Genomic DNA, 21183 nt, shown 5'->3' on the forward strand with positions numbered 1-21183 from the left:
CTTCCAAGGAGGGGACAACATAGATCAACAACAATTAAGGTCTAAATCCTGCTTGGGCAAGCCACTGAATCTCAACTTCCCCATCCACAAAGCCAGGAGTTAGACTCGATGGCCTTCTAGGCCACATCGTGAGTGCTGGATTTGGAGTGAGAACCAAGCCTAGCTTTGAATCCCTCCTCAGGCAATTATTTGCCTTATGACCACTAGTGATTCACTTAACCTTCCGGTCCTCAATTTCCTTCTCTGAGAATTGGAGCCAAAAACACCCTTAGAAGTTGTGAGGATTAAATGAGATGATTTTGTAAAATGCCATAGAAATGTTAGTTATTATTAACACCATTATTGTTATTTTAGGTCTAAATTCTACAATCTATAAGCCTTCTTGGTTGTGTGTGTCTATTGCCATCTTGTGGCAAAAAATACCACAACAGCTTAAAAAATGGGTGGATAGAAATGTTTCTTGGCTGTTGAAAATCCTAGGCTCCCATCTTGGGCTCTCAGTGGACCCACAGAGGCTCTAAAACTTTTGGGAAGTTTCCATATAATTATATGAATAAATAGTTGAGCTACCATGTGGATAAATCTAGAGAAAAATCATCCAATTTCTAGGAATAATAGTTTATATTAATATTAGACTCAAAAGACCAATATAATTTATATTATATTTATGTTAATTTATATTAAACATACAAGGCATTTCATCTCTGTAGCAAGGCCCCTACTTGTGAGGGCTGTAGCCCACATGTAGCATGAGAGTGTCCTTGTGTGGCTCTAAGGGAAGTAGAATAAACATCCCTAACCTCTTTTCTCTACCCCCCCCTTTTTTTTTCCAAGAGAGATTGATCCTGCTAGGAGGGGAAGCAAGGAGTTGGGGGCCAGAGGCAAACCCCGCTGCTCTCCTCAGAAAAAGGAGATACTGGGCCAGATTATAGCCATCCCCTTAAATATTATTAGGCTAGAGAATATTGTTTTCAGGTTCAGTTTAACTTCTGATTGCTCTATCATTAAACGGGAGAAGCAGGATCCCAAGCTTTATATGGAAAGCCTGACCCTCTTTTGATCAAATGTCAGTTCCACAGTGAATGCACACAATAGCCAAGAAAATAATTTATCCAATTTGATAGCAAAACAGAAATCAGAGAAGTACACATATGACAATATATATCAGATAATAGACTGAAGGAGCTCTCCCACTGGAAACAAGAAGGGAGAGAGGGAGGGAGAGCCTGGGGAGGGGTCTTAGGTTGCACCCACAGGGATGTTCCTCAGTCTCTAGTGTAGCAGGCTGGGAATAGGCACATGATGAAGATTCCCTGCTCTTCTCCTGGTATGTCTTCCCAGAATTTTTTTCTTCAGGAATGTAAAAGAGGATTGTCTTCTTTCATATCTCAAAGGTAGAAGCCAGATGTGCCTTAAGAAAATTGAAGACATCCCAAAGAAAACTAAAAAGTTCTCTCTTTTCCTCTCACCAACTCCATCCTATCCCTTACATAGGTGCAGGTCATTGATCTCTACCAATAAGGAGAGAGTCCTAAACAAATAGACTTTGGACTGGGGGGTGGACATACCACATCTCACAATAATATTGTAAGGTAGGCAAGTCAAACATGATTATTCCCATTTTGCAGGCAATAGGACTGAGTCCCAGAGAAGGGAATTGACTTGCCTAAGGTCTCTAAGGTTATTTTTGACTGGGATGGGAGCCTGAAACACAGGTCTCCAGGCTCCAAGTCCAGTGCTTCTGTTTGACCACAGCTATCTTGTTCTGTTTCTAGAACAAGCCTATATCAAGGATTCAGATATTTTAGAGGCAACTTTTATGTGTAAGGCATTGTCCTAGGCTCTTTAATAGATCCAAGGAAGGTTAGGATCTCATTATTGTCCTCAAGGAAGATATAGCTTAATTGGGGGAACATAAACACATAGTTAACTCATGATCCCAAGCATTATGGGATAATTGCCCTGAAATTACAATAGAATAAAGTGCCAGAGGAACTTGATAGGCATAATTTGGGGGCATAAAAAGTCATAGAGCAATGAATATAATTTTGATGGAAGGGACAATTAAGGGCATTTCCAGGTGAGGCATTATAGGAGCATAGATTTAGACTTGGAAGTCATTTAAAACTCATCTCATCCAACTCTCATTTTATAGATGAGGAAGCAGGTCTAAAGGGGAAATGATGGACCTAAGGCCAAGGAATAGCATGAGTAAAGGCACAGATAGTGAAGTACCAAGCGTGCTTGGGGGAATGCAAATAGACATATTTGGCACAAACCCAGGATGTCCCCTTCAGAGATTAAGGCTTAGGCTAGAAGGATTGAAGGGATGGCCCTTTGTGGCAGTTCCTGTGCTTTTAATTAATTTGAAATCTTTGCCAAAACCTAGTAAGACTGAAGATCCTACTGAAGAGTTTTAAGATGAACGGGACTTTGTAGCTCATCTAATCCATTGCTCTCAGTTTAATAATAATAACAGCTCCCATTTATATAGAATTTTAAGATTTTCAAAATACTTTACATATGTAATTTCATTGGACTTTCACAATTCTGTGAAGTATTATTACCTTCATTTTATGGATGAAGCGATTAAGTGACTTTCCCAGTGCTGCACAGCTAGTAAATGTCTGAATTAAGATTTGCACTTGGCTCTTCCTGACTTGTGTCCAGTGCTCTATGCTGGAATGTCAAACACAGCTTGAATGCAGCCAGATCTGGATTAAAATATAATTGGGAAATACTTAACAAAATAAAAATATATTAGAGCATAGAGGATGTTAATCTATGGTTCTCTAATCAGTATGCCACCACAGGAGTCTGCATGTGGGGTTTCTTCTTGAGTTGGATACCACTCCCTTCGCTACCTTACAGTAGCGTTAGTTCTAAGAAGTGAGTGACATACCCAAGGTCACACCTTCGTTGTTTACAGAGAGCATCAGTTTGTGCATCTCACAAATGGCATTGGAGTTGAATGTTGCTGCTTTTAGGAAACTTGCAGCAGAATCCCCTTTTTCATCTAAGAGTTAGTGACTAAGAAAACCCCCAGGGAAGAGTTTCTCATCCTGGTGCGTTAGACTTCTGAGATCATCATATTCTCTAATTGCAGTTAGGAAATTTGCTGATACCTGGTACATTTTCTAGCCAAGTTAAATAATCACACAAAATCTGTTTGATTTGGAGATTGGGATTGGGAGGTGAATTATAGCAATTTAGAAGGGAACTCTTGGCTGTGAACTGCAGAAGCCCTGTCTGATTTGTATCAGCTAGACTAAATTTTTATGTATTGTTCTCCAGTATGCAAAAACTTTATTGCCAGGGCATCCAAATGAAAGGGTTATTATAGAGAAGCAGCTGTTTTGCCTCAATTATTTGTGTACTTTTGCAAAAACAAGTAGAAAGGTTCATTGTTCTCTTCTATTAACAGTCAGGTGAAGGAAGGTTGTTGGGTTTTTTTTTTTGGGTACCTTATTTGTATCTGACCTTGTTCTTTTCTCCCTGATAGGTTTCTTGGTCTATATCCCATTGTGCCCAGTCATGAAGACTGCGGGCCACACATTTGTTTCTCATTTCAATAAAGACAAAGAAAAATTTTAGAATATTTTAAACCAGGAAGAATTAAGAAAAGTTGACTTCTTGTTAGTAAACTATATCACTGGTGAAATTCTGTATAAAAAAAATTAGGAAACTTGGGACTCAAGTAGGGTCATATGTTTCATAATATCTGCTTGTTTCTTAAATACTTTCAAATGTTTTCAGTGACTTTCTTTTACTTAAGTGACGTAAATTATTTATTTATTTAGAATATTTTTTCGTGGTTTCATGATTCATGTTCTTTCCCTTCCCTCTTCTCTCTCCCCTCTCTGAGCTGATGAGAATTCCCCTGGGTTATACATGTATCTCAATGACTTTTAAATGTTTACCAGTCCTAGTGCATTTGCATTGCAGTTTTTCTCAATATGTGTAAGCTTCATTGACTTGCTATGATCTGGAATCTAGGAAATCATAGATCTCCAATGGATCCTTGGTCTCATTGATGTGGGCATTTCTTCCAACAAGAGAGATCAGAATTTGAGTCCCTGTCCATTTTGTGTAGTTCATCCTTGTTTAAATGTTCTCCTAAATGTGCCACAGAGGGTTCACCTAAAGGGCTTTCTCAATTTCTCTTGATATCACAAGAGCTACCTGTTCATCCTCTTTTTTTTGATTATGTAAAAGTCTTTATAAATTTAATAACTTCATGCCAATCTGTGTATGGATGTATAGCTGGTTTCCACCAAACTCTGGATGAAAATCCACATGTCTTCCCTTTGTGACTTTTGGTGACAATTGTTTCCTTTTTGTTTTTTATTTTTTGTTTTAAGGAAACCTGGGCACAGGATCTAAATAAAGTAAGAGAGAGGATGACCAAATTTATAGATGACACTATGAGAGAAACAGCTGAGCCATTCCTGTTTGTCGATGAGGTTAGTGAATGAGTCCCTTTTTCACTGTTGGGAAATGCCTTTATCTTGTACATAGCTTTTAGCTCTCTGAAGATGACTTTTCATTTGCATTTAACTTATTTCAATGCACAGTTCAGTTAATGACACAGAACTTCTATTTACACACATTGTCTTATCTGCATCTTAGTACAACTTTTTACTTCTCTTCCTTCTCTCATGGCCACCTGTTTTTCTTTAGGATCTTTCATGATTTATTAGTATCTCTAAAAGAGAAGTGATGAGGAGAAGGTGAGAAGATGAATTTTAGTCCATCTATTTCAGGGAATTTGTCACTTGGTTAGATGCTCTGGTAAAAAACTTCTGGCTGGGAGAACAGATTGAAATCATTGGTGAAATTGGGGCTTGTTGACTCTGGATGATTCTTCCCTTATCATTAAGAGTTGGCCACTTATTCTCATTAACATCTGGTCTCTATATTTGTTGACTGTTTTTTCATGTTTGTTTTTTATTTTATTTTGTTCTTTTAGTTCCTTACTTACCTGTTTTCAAAAGAAAACAGCATTTGGGATGATAAATATGACTCTGTTGACATGCAAGACATGAATAACCCCTTGTCTCATTACTGGATTTCTTCATCTCATAACACGTAAGTTTCCTTATAGTTCAGCAAACAACAATATTAATAACAAGTATGCAAAATCAAGATAGTTTTTGAGGCTGTTTTATCTGTTGATGAGGTAATGTAGCCTGAGGTTCTCCAGCTGAGGCTATAAAGGTTTCCTTGGGCCTGAGACTGGTGGTGAAAGATATTGGACATTTTCCAAATAACACTGAAATATTATCCTTACTAGCATCAAAAGAATTAGGAATTTGATATTTGTTTTATGTACATGTGGATCAGCTCTCAGCAATAAATATCACAAAAGTTAAAAAAAAGTGATTAGGGACAGTTTGCTTGTTTAATATGTAAAATGTAGATTTCCAGTACCAAAGATCATAGAGATATGGGAAATTCTGGATTAGTTTCCACCTTTCCTGCTAGTTTGGGCTAGCTGAGTTGCCTGATCTTTTACTAGCTGGCTTTACCCCATACTAGCTAGCTTTTCTCACCTTGCACGTAAGCCAGTAACAACCAACATTTAAATTAAGCTGGCCAAAAGGTTTGTAGATCACTGAGTAGTTCATGAAGACAGATATATTTATAATAGAAAGACTAAAGACTGTTGTTAAGAATGCTGGACCTAGTTCTTAATTTTGCCCATTTCCTAAACTATAAAATAATAAAAAATAAATAAAAATAAAAAATACAATTTAAAAAATTTAAATTTTTTTTGCCCATTTCCCCTTGCCTTGTGGTCATACTCAACTCTCCATGGTGAGGTAGAAGAGGCTCTGGACTAAGAATTAGAAGACCCGGGTTCTGGGCTCTGCCATTAACTTATTCATTTTGTGACCTTGGACAACTTGCCTTCCTTCTCTGGTCTTTAGAGGATTACTCTCAATTGAATCCTTTGTGGTTCTCTGAACCGTTATCAGGTTGTACCTCATTTTCAGATGCCAGAGCCTCTGGATCTCCATGTCCTTGCAGGTATGAGAATGAATATTTTGTCTTAGGTTTTTAATAGAGTCCCATCTGAGGGTCCCCTTGGGTGTGTTTACCATGTGTCATGGAAATAACAGCCCTTGCACAGCTTCCATGAGCTGATCCTAACCAACCATGTTAACCTTGCTCAGATCCTTGGCCAATAAGGATTTAGATTGGGAGCAATGATTAAAGTGAATTTTAAAGTACCTTATTTTACCTCCAGATTCCTTCCTAGGGTGAAGGAATGCCTTGCTGGGGGAAAGACATTTGTAGGGAGTCTCAGTTTATATTTTTATTTTACTTAGGAAACCACATATGAATACTATTGATAGTCTACTCTTTTAAAATTTATTTTGTTGAATATCTCCCAGTTACATTTTTATCTGGCTCCAGTACCCTGGGAGTGATGATGGCCAAATGTATGGCCCTCTCTGCATGATAGTGCCATTATCCTCAGCCTTTTGAGCTTAGCTTGACTTACCATAGTTTGCACTCCACTAGCCCAGCCCAAGGTCACTTCCTTACTACAGTGAGGTAGAGAGCTTCAGAGGGCAAGATACAAGTATAACAGTCAATCTGTTTTTAAATGGAGGTTTTGATAGTGCTGGACTCTAATGTGTTGGATTTGGGGGTTAACCTTCATTATGAAACTGCTTATGTGTCTGGTGTGACTTCCATCTACTCCAGGAATATCTTTGAGTTTTTTAGTCTATTTGATGACAATTGATGTATCCCCTCAACCACATCTTTGTGACTATGCATGACAGTGCCTTGCACAGGTTTTCTTTCCCAGATCCCTTCCCTTCCACCTGGATCTAGCTTTGATAGGAGGAACACTAGCAGTTTCAGAGGCAGCAGATCTGGATTCTACTCCTAGCTTGGCCACTAATTTTCTATGAGACCGTAGCCACTTAGTTCACCTAGGTTCATTAGTATAGGACTGGAAGGGACTTTGGAAGCCATCTAGTCCAAATCCTTCATTTTAGAGGTGAGGAAAGGGGCTTAGAAAGGTGAAGTGAGTTACTTGTCCAGGGATACATGGGTAGTAAGTGGCAGGACCAGAATTCCAAACCTAGTGCTTCTTCTTAACTGCTTTTCTTCTCTGGACCTTAGTTTCTCCATCTATAAAGTGAGGAGATTAGACTAGGTCATCAGTAAGGTCCCTACCAGCTTTAAATCTCTAATCCTGTGATCTTAAATTTCAAAAGTCTCTCCTCTAGTGTTAGTGGAGTAGGACTCATCTCCCTTTGCCCCTCCTACAGGTTCCTAAGGTTGGGATATGTAGTAATCCTATAAATGCATAGATTAAGGGATTTGCCTTAGACTATTCCAAAGAGTAGGTGATCATCTCAGTTGATTGCATTAAACTCTTCTTGTCATCTCGTTTGGTCAGTGTGCAATTTTGGGGTAGCTAGGTGGGACAGTGGTTGGAGTGCTGGCCTGGAGTCAAGAAGATACATCTTTGTGGATTTATATATGGCTTCAGACACTTACTAGTTAGTTATGTGACCATGGGCAAGTCACTGCTTCATCTAATCCTTTAAAATCTGTAACCCAGAATCATGCAATTTTTTACTGTTTAAAAGGAAATAAGGACTGTTTTTTTTTTTTTTGCAAAGTCTGATATCACTGACCTTACTGATAAAGAAATTGAAGCCAATGATAGTATCAAAGGGTTGTTTTTAAAGACAACTTACAGTTTTATTAGAATTGAAACTTAAAAACAATTTCCCCCCTCATCTGGCAAATAAATTAGAAAAGGAAATGGCAAAGCAAGCCTGTATCATTGCCAAGAAAACCTTTCCAAGAGGGGTTATGAAGAGTTGTATACAACTGAAATGATTGAACCACCACAACAAATGTTGATCTCTTTTTTCTTTAAACCCTTACTTTCTTAGAATTGATGCTAAGTAAAACAAAAGAGCAGTAAGGGTCAGGCAACAGGGGTTGAGTGACTTGCCCAGGGTCATATAGCTAGGAGGTATCTGAAATCAAATTTGAACCCAGGGTCTCCTGTCTACAGAACTGGCACTCTATCCACTGAGCCACCTAGCTGCCCCTGGACTGTATGATTGTGAATGTCATTCTACTGGACAAAAAGTTTTTAAGCTCCTATTATGTAAAAACCTATCTTAGTTACTGATCATGAAGGAGGATAGCAAATATAATAATAGTTATAAAATCTAGTATTCATGTAGGGCTTTATGATTTTAAAAAGCACTTCATATGTTATCTCATTTGATCTTTGAAACAACCCTATGGCATAGGTACTCTTAGTATCTACATTTTAAAGATTGGGAAAATAAGGCTGTTAGACATAAAATGTTTTGCCCAGAGTCACACAGAGGCTAGCAAGGGGCTGTGCCAGAATTTCATCACAGCTCTTCTAGACTCCAGGCTCAATAATCTATTTATGGGGCCACCTACATGCCTGCCTTCTCAGAGGAAGGAAACTCAGTTGGGGGTAGGGGGCTGGGGGTGGTATTGGTACTCAGTTTCCTTCTTTCTAAAATTATGGTTTTGCACTCTGTGATGTCCAGCTCTAAATGTTATAATCTTTTGACTGCCCTGGCACTCTGCAGAACCCTCATTTCAGAATGCAGAAGCAACGTAAGAGGTGAACAGGCTTGTGGACCTACTCTGTGTTCTTTCTTTTTCCTTTAGCTTTTCTTTCCTTTCCGATCTTCTCCCATTTTAAATGTATATATTTCTTAACCTATTTTGGAATCAACATAGTATTTACCACGGTCATGGTAGGATTAGCCCACAGCTTCTTTGAGTTGTGATCAAGGTTGCGATCTGCTTCATTTCTGAAACTTTTATGGCTATGTGGGTGAGTTGCTTGTCCAGCAGGTAGATTTATAGGCTGGCTGGCTTTCTTTCTGTTATTTTTCTGTCACCTAGTAGAGGCCAAATAATCCTTGTCATTGTCTGGCCTCTTAGTCCCATGTTGGGTAATTTCCCCAGTGTAGCATTATATAATGATGAAGATGATAGCTAGCATTTATATAGCACTTTGTAAAGCACTTTACAAATACTGTTTGAGCTTCATGACAACCCTGGAGAGTAGATGCCTATTATCATCATCTCCATTTTACAGATGAGGAAACTGAGGCAGAGAGTTCAAATAATTTGTCTAGCATTACACAGGTAGTAGGTATTTTTGGTGGTATTTGAACTTAGGTCTTCCAGATTTCTAGAAAATCAGTATGAACCTCAGCCTTAGTTTCCCTTTTATTTGATAAACAGTGCCAGCATCTGAACTAATAGAAGCAAACTTATCCAACTTTGTGGAATCGTCTTGGTGTAAATAAGTTTATTGGATGAATAAAACTCTAATTTTCATTATGAGATAGAGGAGTACTTCTGGTTCTCAAGCTAAGGAGCAAATTAATGAGTCAGAAACTTTAATGTTGAGAAGATTTCCTGATCACATTCTCTTGTGACATGGCTGACTTTTTTTCTGTTCATTTAGATACCTCACCGGGGACCAACTTCGAAGTGAATCTTCTACTGAATCGTACATTCGATGTCTTCGAATGGGTTGCCGGTGTATAGAGTGTAAGTGATGGAGGAAAGCAGCTCACACATAGGTGCTTAATCAATCAATATTTACTGAGCATCTACCATGTGTAATTTCTGGTGCTCAATGTGGTAGGACATACACATTTAATTTATAGATATTACTTCAAGGTTAATAAGACATAGCCCCTGCCTTCAGGGAGGCTGTCACACTCTTTGGAAACTTTCCCTCCAGATAGAATCTTTCTGAAGGAAGAAGACATTCTCCATGTAATTCCTTTGTATAGTATTTTTTAGGAAAGTGTAATTCTTGCTCTGTTTTTAGCTAGGATTAAGGAGTCACATAGGTAACTTTTCTGTCCCTGTGCATTGATTGGAGCACTGTGGTGCATCCTTAGGGAATCTTTGTTATATTTCAAATCCTCTCCATTCCCCTTTACCACATTTTGACTTGAGATGGAGGATGCTGCCTATGGGAGTATTGAGGGTTTATGCTTACACACATACATACACACACAGATGTGTGTAAAATAAACATGGCTGAGGTAACATTTGAATAGTGTTCTCTCTTCCTTTCCTCCTATGGTATCTCACTGAACTCATGTATAGACTGAAAAAAGTTTCAGGACCATGGATATCAGCACAAACTTGCCCATGTCATCAAAGTTTGGGGAAAGTTTACTGTATTTTCCCCTCTCAACTTGGGGATTATTGATCATTTAAAAAGGCAAGAATCTCTTCTTGGACAAACTTTCCAAGGCTCTATATTATGGCTTCATCAACTACCAGCATTTTTTTTAAAGCCCATCCCACTGAGAAGACACATGTAAACACTTCTTTCAATATAACTGTCCTGTCTGAAATCCAAGAATTTACTGATATTGATGATTCCTTTGTCGGCCTTCTGCCCTGCAATTTTGATCTTGTATATATAAAAAAAATCAGGAGACTAAAATGGTTGAAATGATGTGTTTCTTCCTTCAGTGGATTGCTGGGATGGGCCTGATGGGAAGCCGATCATCTATCATGGCTGGACACGGACGACGAAAATCAAGTTTGACGATGTGGTGCAGGCCATCAGAGACCATGCTTTTGTCTCCTCACAGTAGGCTTGCAATTTTTGTAGGTTTGGCTTAGGGAGATGGGGGCTCATTTGGAAGATGAGAGAGCTCATGTGTAGCCAGATGCTTATGAAGGCATCTGCATTTTTGTTCCTTACTTTTCCCTGAGTATCTCCAGGTCAGGGTGATTACATGGAAGGGAATCTTCCTTTCCTGTGGGTGGGGGGGAGCTTTACATTTTCTAAAGCATTTTATTCACAACAGCCCTGTGAGAGGTAGTGAAAGGCATATAGGCTATCTGGCCAATGCTGGAACCAAGTGAGAATTGCCAGATCAGAAGAGAATTTGTATTTATCATAATTTTTCCTTACCCACTACCACATCCTCATCCTAGCTCTGCCTTCAAAACCTAGAATAGGAAAATACCTTTTTTTAAAAGCTGCTGACCCCAAAGCTATGCCCTGCTTCTCAGGCTTCCATTTCTCTTCATTCTGGCTTATAGTCATATTTATACCAGTGGGACCCAGTGTACCTATAATGGTAAAATATTTTCCAAAAATATTTAAATTGCCTATATTTGTTGTACCCCATCTCATCTGACAGAGCCCACTGACCATGGCCTCCCTCATCTGTGTCAGATTTTTTTCTTTCTCTATATTCTCCCTCCTAGGGGGCTCATTAACTCCCATGGGTTCAGTGATTTTTAGGTAGATAAATACTAGAACTGTATATTCAGCCCAGATCTCTTGCCTAAGCTCCATTTTCACTCTTGGGCCCCAAGGGCTTACCTCATCCAAGGCAATGGGCAGTGACAAAGTTTGTACTTAGTGACTATATTTTCTAACCAGATAGGGAGCCCTAGCAGAGGTCCCAGAGAGCAAAAGGCTAACCCAGATGGTCTGGGTTAACCTAGTTGCTCCTTCTGAACTAAATGAAAGATGGAATCTACCTAGAATTTTTAGGACAGACTACAAGTACTTTTAAACACTTTTCCTGTTCTCTCTTTGCCTTCTGTGGAAGGAAACCAATAAGGAGCTCTCTTTGTCCTCCTTTCCTTCCTTAGGTTCCCAGTGATCCTCTCCATTGAAGAACACTGCTGTGTGGAACAGCAACGTCATATGGCCAGGGTATTTAAGGAAGTTTTTGGAGACCTCCTCCTTACAAGGCCCACTGAAGCCAGTGCCGACCAGCTTCCATCCCCTGCCCAGCTGAAAGAAAAGATCATCATTAAGGTATGTCCAATTAAATGAAAAAGACTTAGGATAAGAGCCCTCTTATCTCCAAGGTAATCCCTTCCAACTTGAACATTCTATGATTTTCAAAAGATAAAGAGGCTTACTGGGGGCAAATTTCTACCCATGAGGTCACAGAGCCATTGAAATAGTCAAGGAAAGAAATATCAGGGAGCAGTATCCATGAAGAGGTCTATATTTGACAGTCCTTTTATCACCCATTTCCTTTTTGACTTCAGAATTTGACTTCATTGATCATTGCCTCCTCCTATATACTTTCCTCCCTTAGCTTTTCATGATATAGTTTTTTCCTGGTGGCTCTCTTCCTTTTTTGGCTTTTTTGTTTCAGTGTTTGATTTTTTTTCTTTTTGGCTTGCCTCCTAACTATTAGGGTCTTCCAGCACCCTGTGTTCTGGTTGATCTTTTTTTTCTCCCTGCATTTTTCACTTGATGACATCATCAGCTTTCAGGGGCTCACTTATCTTCTCTACACAAATAAATCCCAGGTCTGTATATCCAGCCCCAGTTCTTCTTTAAGTCCCAATCCTTATCTCTCATTTGCCTATTATATGTTTTGACCTGAGTGTCACAAAGGCATCTCAAACTTAATATGTCCCAAATAGACTTCATTATCTTTTCTATCAAATTTATTCCTCTTTGACCCAAAGAATAGTAATTAATGGGTCATTGTCATACCCACCTCCCATATCCAATCATTGAGTTACAACATCTTGCCTTTCTCCCTTTTTTGTCCGCTCACATGGCCATCAACTTATATCTGGTCCTCATTACTTCTTACCTGGACTATTGGAGTAGCTGCATAATGAGTCTTGCCTCTGGTAATTGCCTTCTCCAAACTGTCCCCTACATAGCTACCGAATGAATCCTCCTAAAACATAAGCCTGAGTATATCATTCCCCTGCACAATAACCACTTGTGGCTTCCTACTGCTTCAAGGATCAAATGAACGTTTGGCATTTAAAGTTGCTCATAGTCTGTTTTCACCTCTCTTTCCAGGCAGTTTTCACATTGTTTCCCCTCAGACACTGTCTATTCCAGCAAAACTGGTTTATGCTTTCTTTTATTTAATGTTCCATCTCCCATTTCTATAGCCTTGTCTCGTCTGTCTTTCAGGCCTAGGATTTACTTCTTCATCTTTGCCTCTTAGGCTCCTTGGTTCTTTCAAGGTTCACCTCACTAAAACTACTTGCATATGTTTTGTTTGAATTTCTTTTTGGACACATTGCTCCCTCCCCTTAGAATATATACTCCTTGAGGGCAGGGACACTTTACTATTTATCTTTGTTTCCTGAGCCTCTAGCATCATAGTGTTTGGCATATAAAAGACACTTAATAAAATGTCTGTTAGATGAAGTGGATGAATGAATAAATGAATGACTGAAGTCCCTTTCAAATCTGAAATTCTAAGTGTGATTATATATCATAATTCCATTCATTAAAAGGTGATAGAAATTATGAGAGGAACAATGATTCTGGACTCCAAGTAGAAAGGAAGAACTGATAATTGAAATAGAAAAGATAGGACCTTTGGGAGGTCTGCCCATTTCTTCTTAGAACTTATTCAATGAAAAGAGAGAATAACGGCATTATTTGACATACTATGAGAAGCTAACATTTATCTATTTTGCTCTAATGTTTGAAAAATACTTTACATACATTATTTCATTTACTCTTTCTGAAAAACTCATAAGTAAATCTTGCAAGTATTATTATTCCCATTTTACAGATGAGAAAAAGGAGACCAATCAAGGTTAATTAACATGCTAGTTGTGGTCACTCACTTGGTAACTATTAGAGGCAGGATATGAAACCAGATCTCTTCTAATTTCAAGTCTGCTGCTTTTTTTTCTTTGGGCCATAGTATACCTTAAATTTTATGAAAGTAAATTTCAGAGGTTTAGAGAAATGATAGATAAAATTCTAAATTCTTCTTGTGTTCTCATCTTTCTTCTCCTTATCCTGCTCTCTCCTTACCCCTCCTCATTTCATTGATATGGGGAACGCCTAGCATGGAAATTCTTTTGACCAATGAAGATCTGTAACTTCTCTGGAACCTGCTGTCTTAGAGAGTTGCTTGGGATCTGAGATTTGGACAGGTTCAGACAAATATGATGTGTTTTAAGCTAGACTTAAGCCTGACTCTGAGACTGGCATCTCACTAGTACAATATGTTGCCTCTCAGGCAGGTTGGTTCCTAACCTAAAATTCATTTTTTCCTTTTTGAAAGAGGAATTTTTTATGGATATCTTTGCTTTTAACATTGTCTTGATTTTCCCCTTTATTCTTCCCCCTCCCTTCTCTGAGAGAACCATCCTTTATAAGAAATATTTAAAAAAAGAAGATAAGAAAAAATTCAGTGAGATTGCTCAGTACAAAAAAACAAAACAAAACAAAAACCCACACCCTGATGTTATGTGCAGTATTGTGTACCCACAGATAAAATTCTCTGGGGAGGTCAGCCCCGGACAAATGGGAGCTCTCAAAAATGAAATTTTAAAAATTCAAAGAGAAAGAATTTTAGTGAGGAAAAGGGAGGGCTATCTAAAGAGACATGTAGATGTACAGGGAACACACTGACCAATTTAGATTTAAAATTCAGATTTTTAAAAGATAGAAGATTGAAACAAGGACAAGGTAATGGAAGATGATTACCAGTGTGGCTTAGTCCTGCACTAAAACTCAGAGTGAACTGAGTCTAGCAAGGAATGTTAAGTAAAAGGAAGGAAAAAATAGATTTAAAAAGCTATTTTAGAGGAAAGAAGGTCAAATAAGCGCCATGGACAAAGGGAGATCAATCAGTCAACCAAAAGGCTTTTTATTAAGTACCTGCTTACTGGTGTCAGGCCCTTTTGCAGACTGGGATACAAAGACTAAAGTGAAACAGTTTCTACCTTTAAAGAGCTTATGTTCCGTTAGAGAGAATTACACATAAAGATATAAACAACTATATAAATATCTGGAATATGGTGGGTAGAGGGTCAGGTGATGTCCTCAGGTGTGCATGGAGAGAGGGAGGGAAGCAGACCAGCCCCATCTCCTTCTGGCTTTCTAGTAATGAACTCTGGAGAATTCTGTGCTCTGGTGATGGTGCATATGTCCTCAGAGAAGTTTCTGTGTGCTGTCTCTGGTACATGTGCCAATAGTTTGCCATCACAGCACTATAGTATCTTTGACAAGAAAACTCCAAATGGGGTCACAAAGAGTCAGTTGTGACAAAAACAACTGAACTACAAAAATAAGACATGATAAAAGAAATAGTTTCAGAGAAACAGTTTTTTAAACTAATGTGGATTGAAGTAAGTAAAAGCAGGAGAATAATATATGATAAATTCATCATAAATAAAATAAGGTGTATGATAAATTATTAAATACCTACTATGTGTCAAGCTCTGGGTAAATAAATACAAAGAATGAAAAAAAAAACTCTACTTGCAATGAATTTATAATCTAATGGGGGATTTAGTAAATACATATAAAATATATATAGCATAAATAGAAAGGCCCCCCTCTCTCTCTCTCTCTGTTGCTCTATATATCTAAATATCTATATATCTTTCATAAGATATATCTATATATACCAAAATAGATATCCAGATAGATATCTATGCATATTTAGATATCTATAAATTTTTATATCCATATATATGCATATCAATATCTTTTTATATATCTATATGAGAGAGAGAGTGGGGGTGGTGGAGAGAGAGAACTCATTAGCATTTGGTGAATCAGGAAATATTACATGTAGAAGATTGTGCTTGGACTCCATCTTAGAGGAAGAAAGTGGAGGCAAAGAGGGATTGTAGATATGAGAGATAACATGTAAAAACAGAGATCAGAGATAGAATATTGTGAGAGAAGAACCACTGAGAGTATGATAAGCAGTTTGGTTGAATCACAGAAAGTGGAAAGGAAAATAATGTCCAATCAAGTTATCCAAAGATAAGTTAGGGTCACATTATGAAAGGCTTGTGAAGCTAAACAGAGGCATTTCTATTTTATCACAAAGGCAATAGGTAACACTAGAGTTGGTGTGGGGGAGAGGTATTTGTGTATAAAGTAAATAACTTTGGCAATATATTGAATGAACTGGGGTGGGGAGAGATTTGAGACAAGAATCCTAATTAGGATGTTATAATAATCTCAGCAGGGCATGTTGAGGTCCTGAATTAAGCTATTAGTTGTATGAATGTAGAGAAGAGGTCAGATGTGAGAGATGTTAGTAAGACAGAAATGGCATGAGTTGACAACTAATTGGACATGTGGGATGAGCAATAGAGAGGAATCTAGGATATTGCTAAAATTGTATACTTGACACACTGGTATAGGATAGTGATATCTGATAGAAATAAGGGTGTTTGGATTAAAGGAGAGTTTTTGAGGCCAAAATAATGAGTTAAATTTAAGATGTTCCTAGAATATCCAGTTTGAATTGTCCAATTGGCAACTAGGATCTAAGACCAAAACTTGGAGGAAAGACTGGGGTTCAATATAAACATCTGAGAGTCATATGAATAGAGAGCATAGTTAGACTCCAGACAGTTGATGAGGTTACCGAGAGATATTATAGAGGAAGAGAAGAAGGCATGAGACAGAACTTCTGAGAATATAGAAAATTAGGATATGTAAAGTAGATAATAAGTCAGCAAAGGAACCTGAGAAGAAACATTTAGGAAAGTAGGAGGAGAGAGAGAGCAAGAGAGAAATTAAAAATAGCCAGAGAAGAGAAAGTATCCAGAACAGGGTGTTCCACCATGTCAAATGCAGCAGATAAGTTGTGAATGATCCAGATTGAGAAAAGACCATACAATTCGACAATTCAAGAATAATTGTTAACTTTGGAGTGAGCAGTTTCAGTTGAGTGATGAGGCTGAAAGTCTTATTACAAAGAGTTGAGAAGTGATTGAAATGAGAAGTAGAAGTTGTGAGTGAATGTAGACAACTTTTTTAAGAAGTTTGGTAAGAAATGGAGGAGAGGTGAAAGATAATTGCTTGAGGAAACAAGAGGACTAGTAAAGGTTTTTTTAGGATGCAGTTGACTTGGGCATATTTTAAGATAATAGGGAAGGAAAGGAAGATAATCAGGAAGAAACTAGTTGAGGAGAGGTGGGATAATTAAGAATGCTATCTTCTAGATTATGGAAGGGGTTATGACCACATGCACAGGTATTTAGAGGGGCTGGTCTTGGTAAGGAGAAAGGACATGGCTTTGTCAAAGATTGTGAATAGAAAAAGAAGAGGTGAATAGTTAGAATTGTTGAGGGCTGAGATTTGGAAAGAGATGATTGGCATAAGGTCAAGATTATAAGGATTTCAAAAGTAGAAATCTTGTATAGTTGAAATGGCTAACCACTGAGTTGAGTTTGGTCAGAGCAAGTAGCTGAACTAAATGGAAGGTTCAGTGAGGGAAAAGAAAAGATAGAGGAAGGGTAAAGCATTGGGAGAGGAAAAATGACAGGAGATTATGGCCAGATAAGGGAATGCTAAGGTTTTTAATTAGGCAAGTGGAACACATGTAAGTGATAGCAAGATCTAGGGTACAAACATCTCTATGTGTGACTGGAGTAGTCAAGTGGAGTGAAGGAGTAGGTTATAAGACTTAAAGAGATTGGGGAAATGGGAAAGAAGGACATCTGAAGGACATTTAGGTTCAGTAGAGAGTGCCAGGTCTAGAGATGGGAGATTCTGGGTTCAAGTATGGTCTCAGATACTTTCTAATTGTGTGATACTGGACAAACTGCTTAACCCCAGTTGCCTAATCCTTCCACTCTTCTGCCTTGGAACTCTAAGTTCCAAGGCAGAAGGTAAGGGTTTAAAAAAAAAAGAAGAAAGTTTGAGGGAACATCTGCATAGATATTAAAGTTCCCCCAATATAAGGACAAGTGAATGGGGAGGAGAGGAAGATGATGAACCAGGTACTGAAGACCTTGAGAAAAGAGACAGAATAGGTTCCCTGAGAACTTTTATGATGAAGCTGCCATAATTTTAACTGAGTAGATTTGAAAGAGGAGATGTTACTGGGTAAAAAAAGCAAGGAGAAAATCTGGAAATGACAATGAGGAGCAAGGAATATTTTTGGCTTCTTCCAAGTCCAGTATGACCACATTTATTTTTTTTAAAAAGGGCCTGGTTGTAAATATCTATAAAAGGAAATTTTGATCACTAAGAACCAACATAACTTTATCAAGAACAGTTCATAGCAAACTAACCTCACTTCCTTTTTTTAAAACAGGGTTGAAAGACTAGTAGATAAGGATAATATTGTAGCTCTAGATTATCTAGACTTCAGCAATGTCAAAGACAAAATCTATCTTGCTTTTCTAGTGGACCAGATAGAGAGATGGGAGCATTTAGGTGTTTTCAGAACTGGTGGGTTGATTTAGTGCAAAGAGTTGCCATTAACATGTCAGCTTCTACTCAGATGGAGTATATTAGTGGGATCCTCTAAGGGTATATCCTCAGCTCTGAGACATTTATAATTTTTGTCAGTACCTCAGATTAAAGCCTAGATGCCATGCTTATTCAATTTGTAGATAATACAAATATAAAATAAGGAATAATATGAAATTATACAAATACAATACAAAACTGAGAAGGATAGTTAGCATGCCAAATGATAACCATATTTATATGGTGCTAGGAGTAAATTTTATGATTGGACTGAATATATATTTTAGTTGGTCACCAGGGATCTAAATTCTAAATCTCAATGAAATACTCAAGTCAGAATGGAATTTTATGGTGGTTTATTTACAATAGAAGAAAGAAATTAAGAATGAGAGAGAGAGGAAAGGGAAAAGATCTGCTCTGGCATGGTCTGAACCAGGCAGGAGCTCGGAAGCCTAGGCCAAGGGGCCTCTCCAGAAAGCCAAGGAAAGGGGAGTCAGCCTTATCACTCACCACATGATGACGTATGAGCTCCTCCAGGGTCAAATTCCATGGCCAAATCCCTCTCTCAGGAAGTGATGCAAAATATAAAGGCAGTTCTTTATGTCACTTCCTGTGTCTTATATGTACCAATGGTGGCTTAGACTTGGCTTTGGACAGCCCAGGGATCAATCAGTTGTTCTGATTTGTCACTTGGTAGCACATGCGGGTCATAGACCTTCCACACTTAATCTTTAAGTGGGAATGTATACATTCCTGGTTGCTAGAATTCTAAAGACTAATCAGGGTGGAGTAAAACTAAAATTCACAATGGCCTTTTAAGATTTGTAAAGTACTTTACATATTTAATCACATTTGGTCCTCACAATAATTTTGTGAGGTGAGTGCTATTATTATTTCCCCTTTTTCCAGATGAAGAAACTGAGGCTGAGCTAGGGAATGTCTGAGGTAGGATTTGAACTCGGGTCTGCCTAACTCTAGGTCAAGCATTTTATCCACAGTACCACCTACCTGCCTTATTACAACTAGGCCATAAGATGACAGGATCTTCAGGATCCCCCCAAATCTGGGCACATTAGACTTATGGACTATAAACTATATTGTTCCTCCCAGAGCCCAATTGGGAGGAGCACTACAGTAGTAATGGTGAAATTTAATTTAGATAAATGTAAAGCCTTATATTAAGATTCAAAAATATATACTTTGCAAGTATAAGTTTTCCCAGGCATTGCTAGACAGAGATTCATCTGAAAAAGATGTTGGTGATTTAATGGATTCCAAGTAATGTGAATTAATAATATATTGTTTCAGTCAAAAAAAGGTAATGTGATCCTAGAATACTTTAAAAGCAATAGTGTCCAGGACTAGAGAGGTAATGGCTCAACCTCATCCAGCCTGTCTGGTACATTTAGAATACTGTGTTCAGTATATGTTGATATTTTCTTTTCTTTTTGTTTTTATGTTCTCCATGTGTGTATGTTGGGGAGTGGGGTGGGGTTCTTTTGATTGCCTTCTCAAACATAGTGTATGCTCCCCTTGGGCAAAGGAGGCCCAGGAGTCCTTTGTTCTTCTTGTATCCCTTTTAGCAGAGCCTTTCCACTTGAAGCCACTTGATAGTAATTGTTTATTTACTGACTGATCGATAAGAGAGATTCCAGAGTAGAAATCTTCAGTGTATTTCATTTTAGCACAAGAAGCTGGGTCCCAGAGGAGATGTGGACATCAACATTGAAGACAAGAAAGAGGAAAAAAAACAGCAAGGAGAACTGTACATGTGGGACACCATTGATCAGGTAAGACCCAGTCCTGCAAGTCTGAATGCTGCTCCCCATGGTGCTGAAAATGTTATTGGCAGGAACAAGCAGGAGGGCTTTAAGACCAAAAGAGCACATGGGATCCCATTGATCAGGTATGGCCCTTGTCATGCAAGTCTTCACTCCCCATGGTGCTGAAAGTGTTATCAGTAGTCCAAGCAGGAGGGCTTTGGAACAGAAAGAAATAAAATAAAATCCCTCTTCCTTTTCCATAATTGCATTGTTTTCATTATGGTGGTTAGAAACCTGAAAGAAGAACAGAGTCCTAAGAGTTGGGTGGCCACAAAAAGCAGGACGGGGCATCCAGTGTGGATGATGGAAGCATCTGGAGAAAAGGATTATGCCAGTGTGGCAATCGAAATAGAAGGAAATAAGCTCATTAGTACGGGGTGGAATGCTTGCTTCTTCAGGGACAACAAATTTAGGAAAAAATTGTGAAAGGTATTTTTTAGTGAGCAATGTTCTCCAGCTGCTGCTGATGTACTAGCTTGAGTTTCTCACTTAAGAAGGCTAACTAACACTGGTCTTGTGTTCCAGAAATGGTATCGCCATTATTGTGCTATAGCTGATGAGAAGCTGTCTTTCAGTGATGATATAGAACAGAATATGGAGGAGGATTCTGTAAAGGTATGGGACTTGGGCAGGTCTTATTACAAAGCTGACTAATGAAGGGCCCCTCCTTCACTGCTCTCTCTATCTCTGCCCTTCTGGGGATCTTGGGGACACAGCTCTGACCTCAGAGTCAGGAAGAACTGAGTTCAAATCCAGTCTCAGGCACTTTCTAGTTGTATGACCCTGGACAATTCAGGTAAACTTTGTCTAAGTTTCCTCATCTGTAAATTGGGGATAATAATAGCACCTACTTCCCAGGGTTGTTGTGAAGATCGAATGAAATAACAATTGTAAAGTGCTTGGCACAGTGCCTGGTATATAGTAAGCAATATATAAATGTTAGCTATTTGTTATTATTATCATTATTATTTCTGTGTTCATTGAGGGCAGTAAAGATAGATATTTGAGTGTCAAATAGAGGAACTCAAAGTCACAAAAGGTGGACAAGGTGGTCCAGTCACTTTGTCACTTATGAGACTCAGCAGCATTCACTACCCTTATCTTTCT

General features: G+C 38.3%; 1 protein-coding gene across 2 annotated transcripts in view; it reads left to right on the top strand.

Moving 5' to 3' along the window:
• PLCG2 (phospholipase C gamma 2) overlaps positions 1 to 21183 on the top strand; it is a 183977-nt gene that overhangs the window by 103057 nt on the left and 59737 nt on the right. For both annotated transcript variants that reach the window (XM_007476120.2, XM_001371741.4), the window contains exons 10-16: positions 4362 to 4463; positions 4970 to 5088; positions 9503 to 9588; positions 10534 to 10654; positions 11674 to 11842; positions 19939 to 20043; positions 20602 to 20691. In XM_007476120.2, coding sequence (XP_007476182.1) covers positions 4362 to 4463; positions 4970 to 5088; positions 9503 to 9588; positions 10534 to 10654; positions 11674 to 11842; positions 19939 to 20043; positions 20602 to 20691 — 792 coding nt within the window. The remainder of the gene's footprint in view (positions 1 to 4361; positions 4464 to 4969; positions 5089 to 9502; positions 9589 to 10533; positions 10655 to 11673; positions 11843 to 19938; positions 20044 to 20601; positions 20692 to 21183) is intronic.

Source organism: Monodelphis domestica, chromosome 1 (genome assembly GCF_027887165.1).
Source record: "Monodelphis domestica isolate mMonDom1 chromosome 1, mMonDom1.pri, whole genome shotgun sequence".
Lineage (NCBI taxonomy): Eukaryota > Metazoa > Chordata > Mammalia > Didelphimorphia > Didelphidae > Monodelphis > Monodelphis domestica.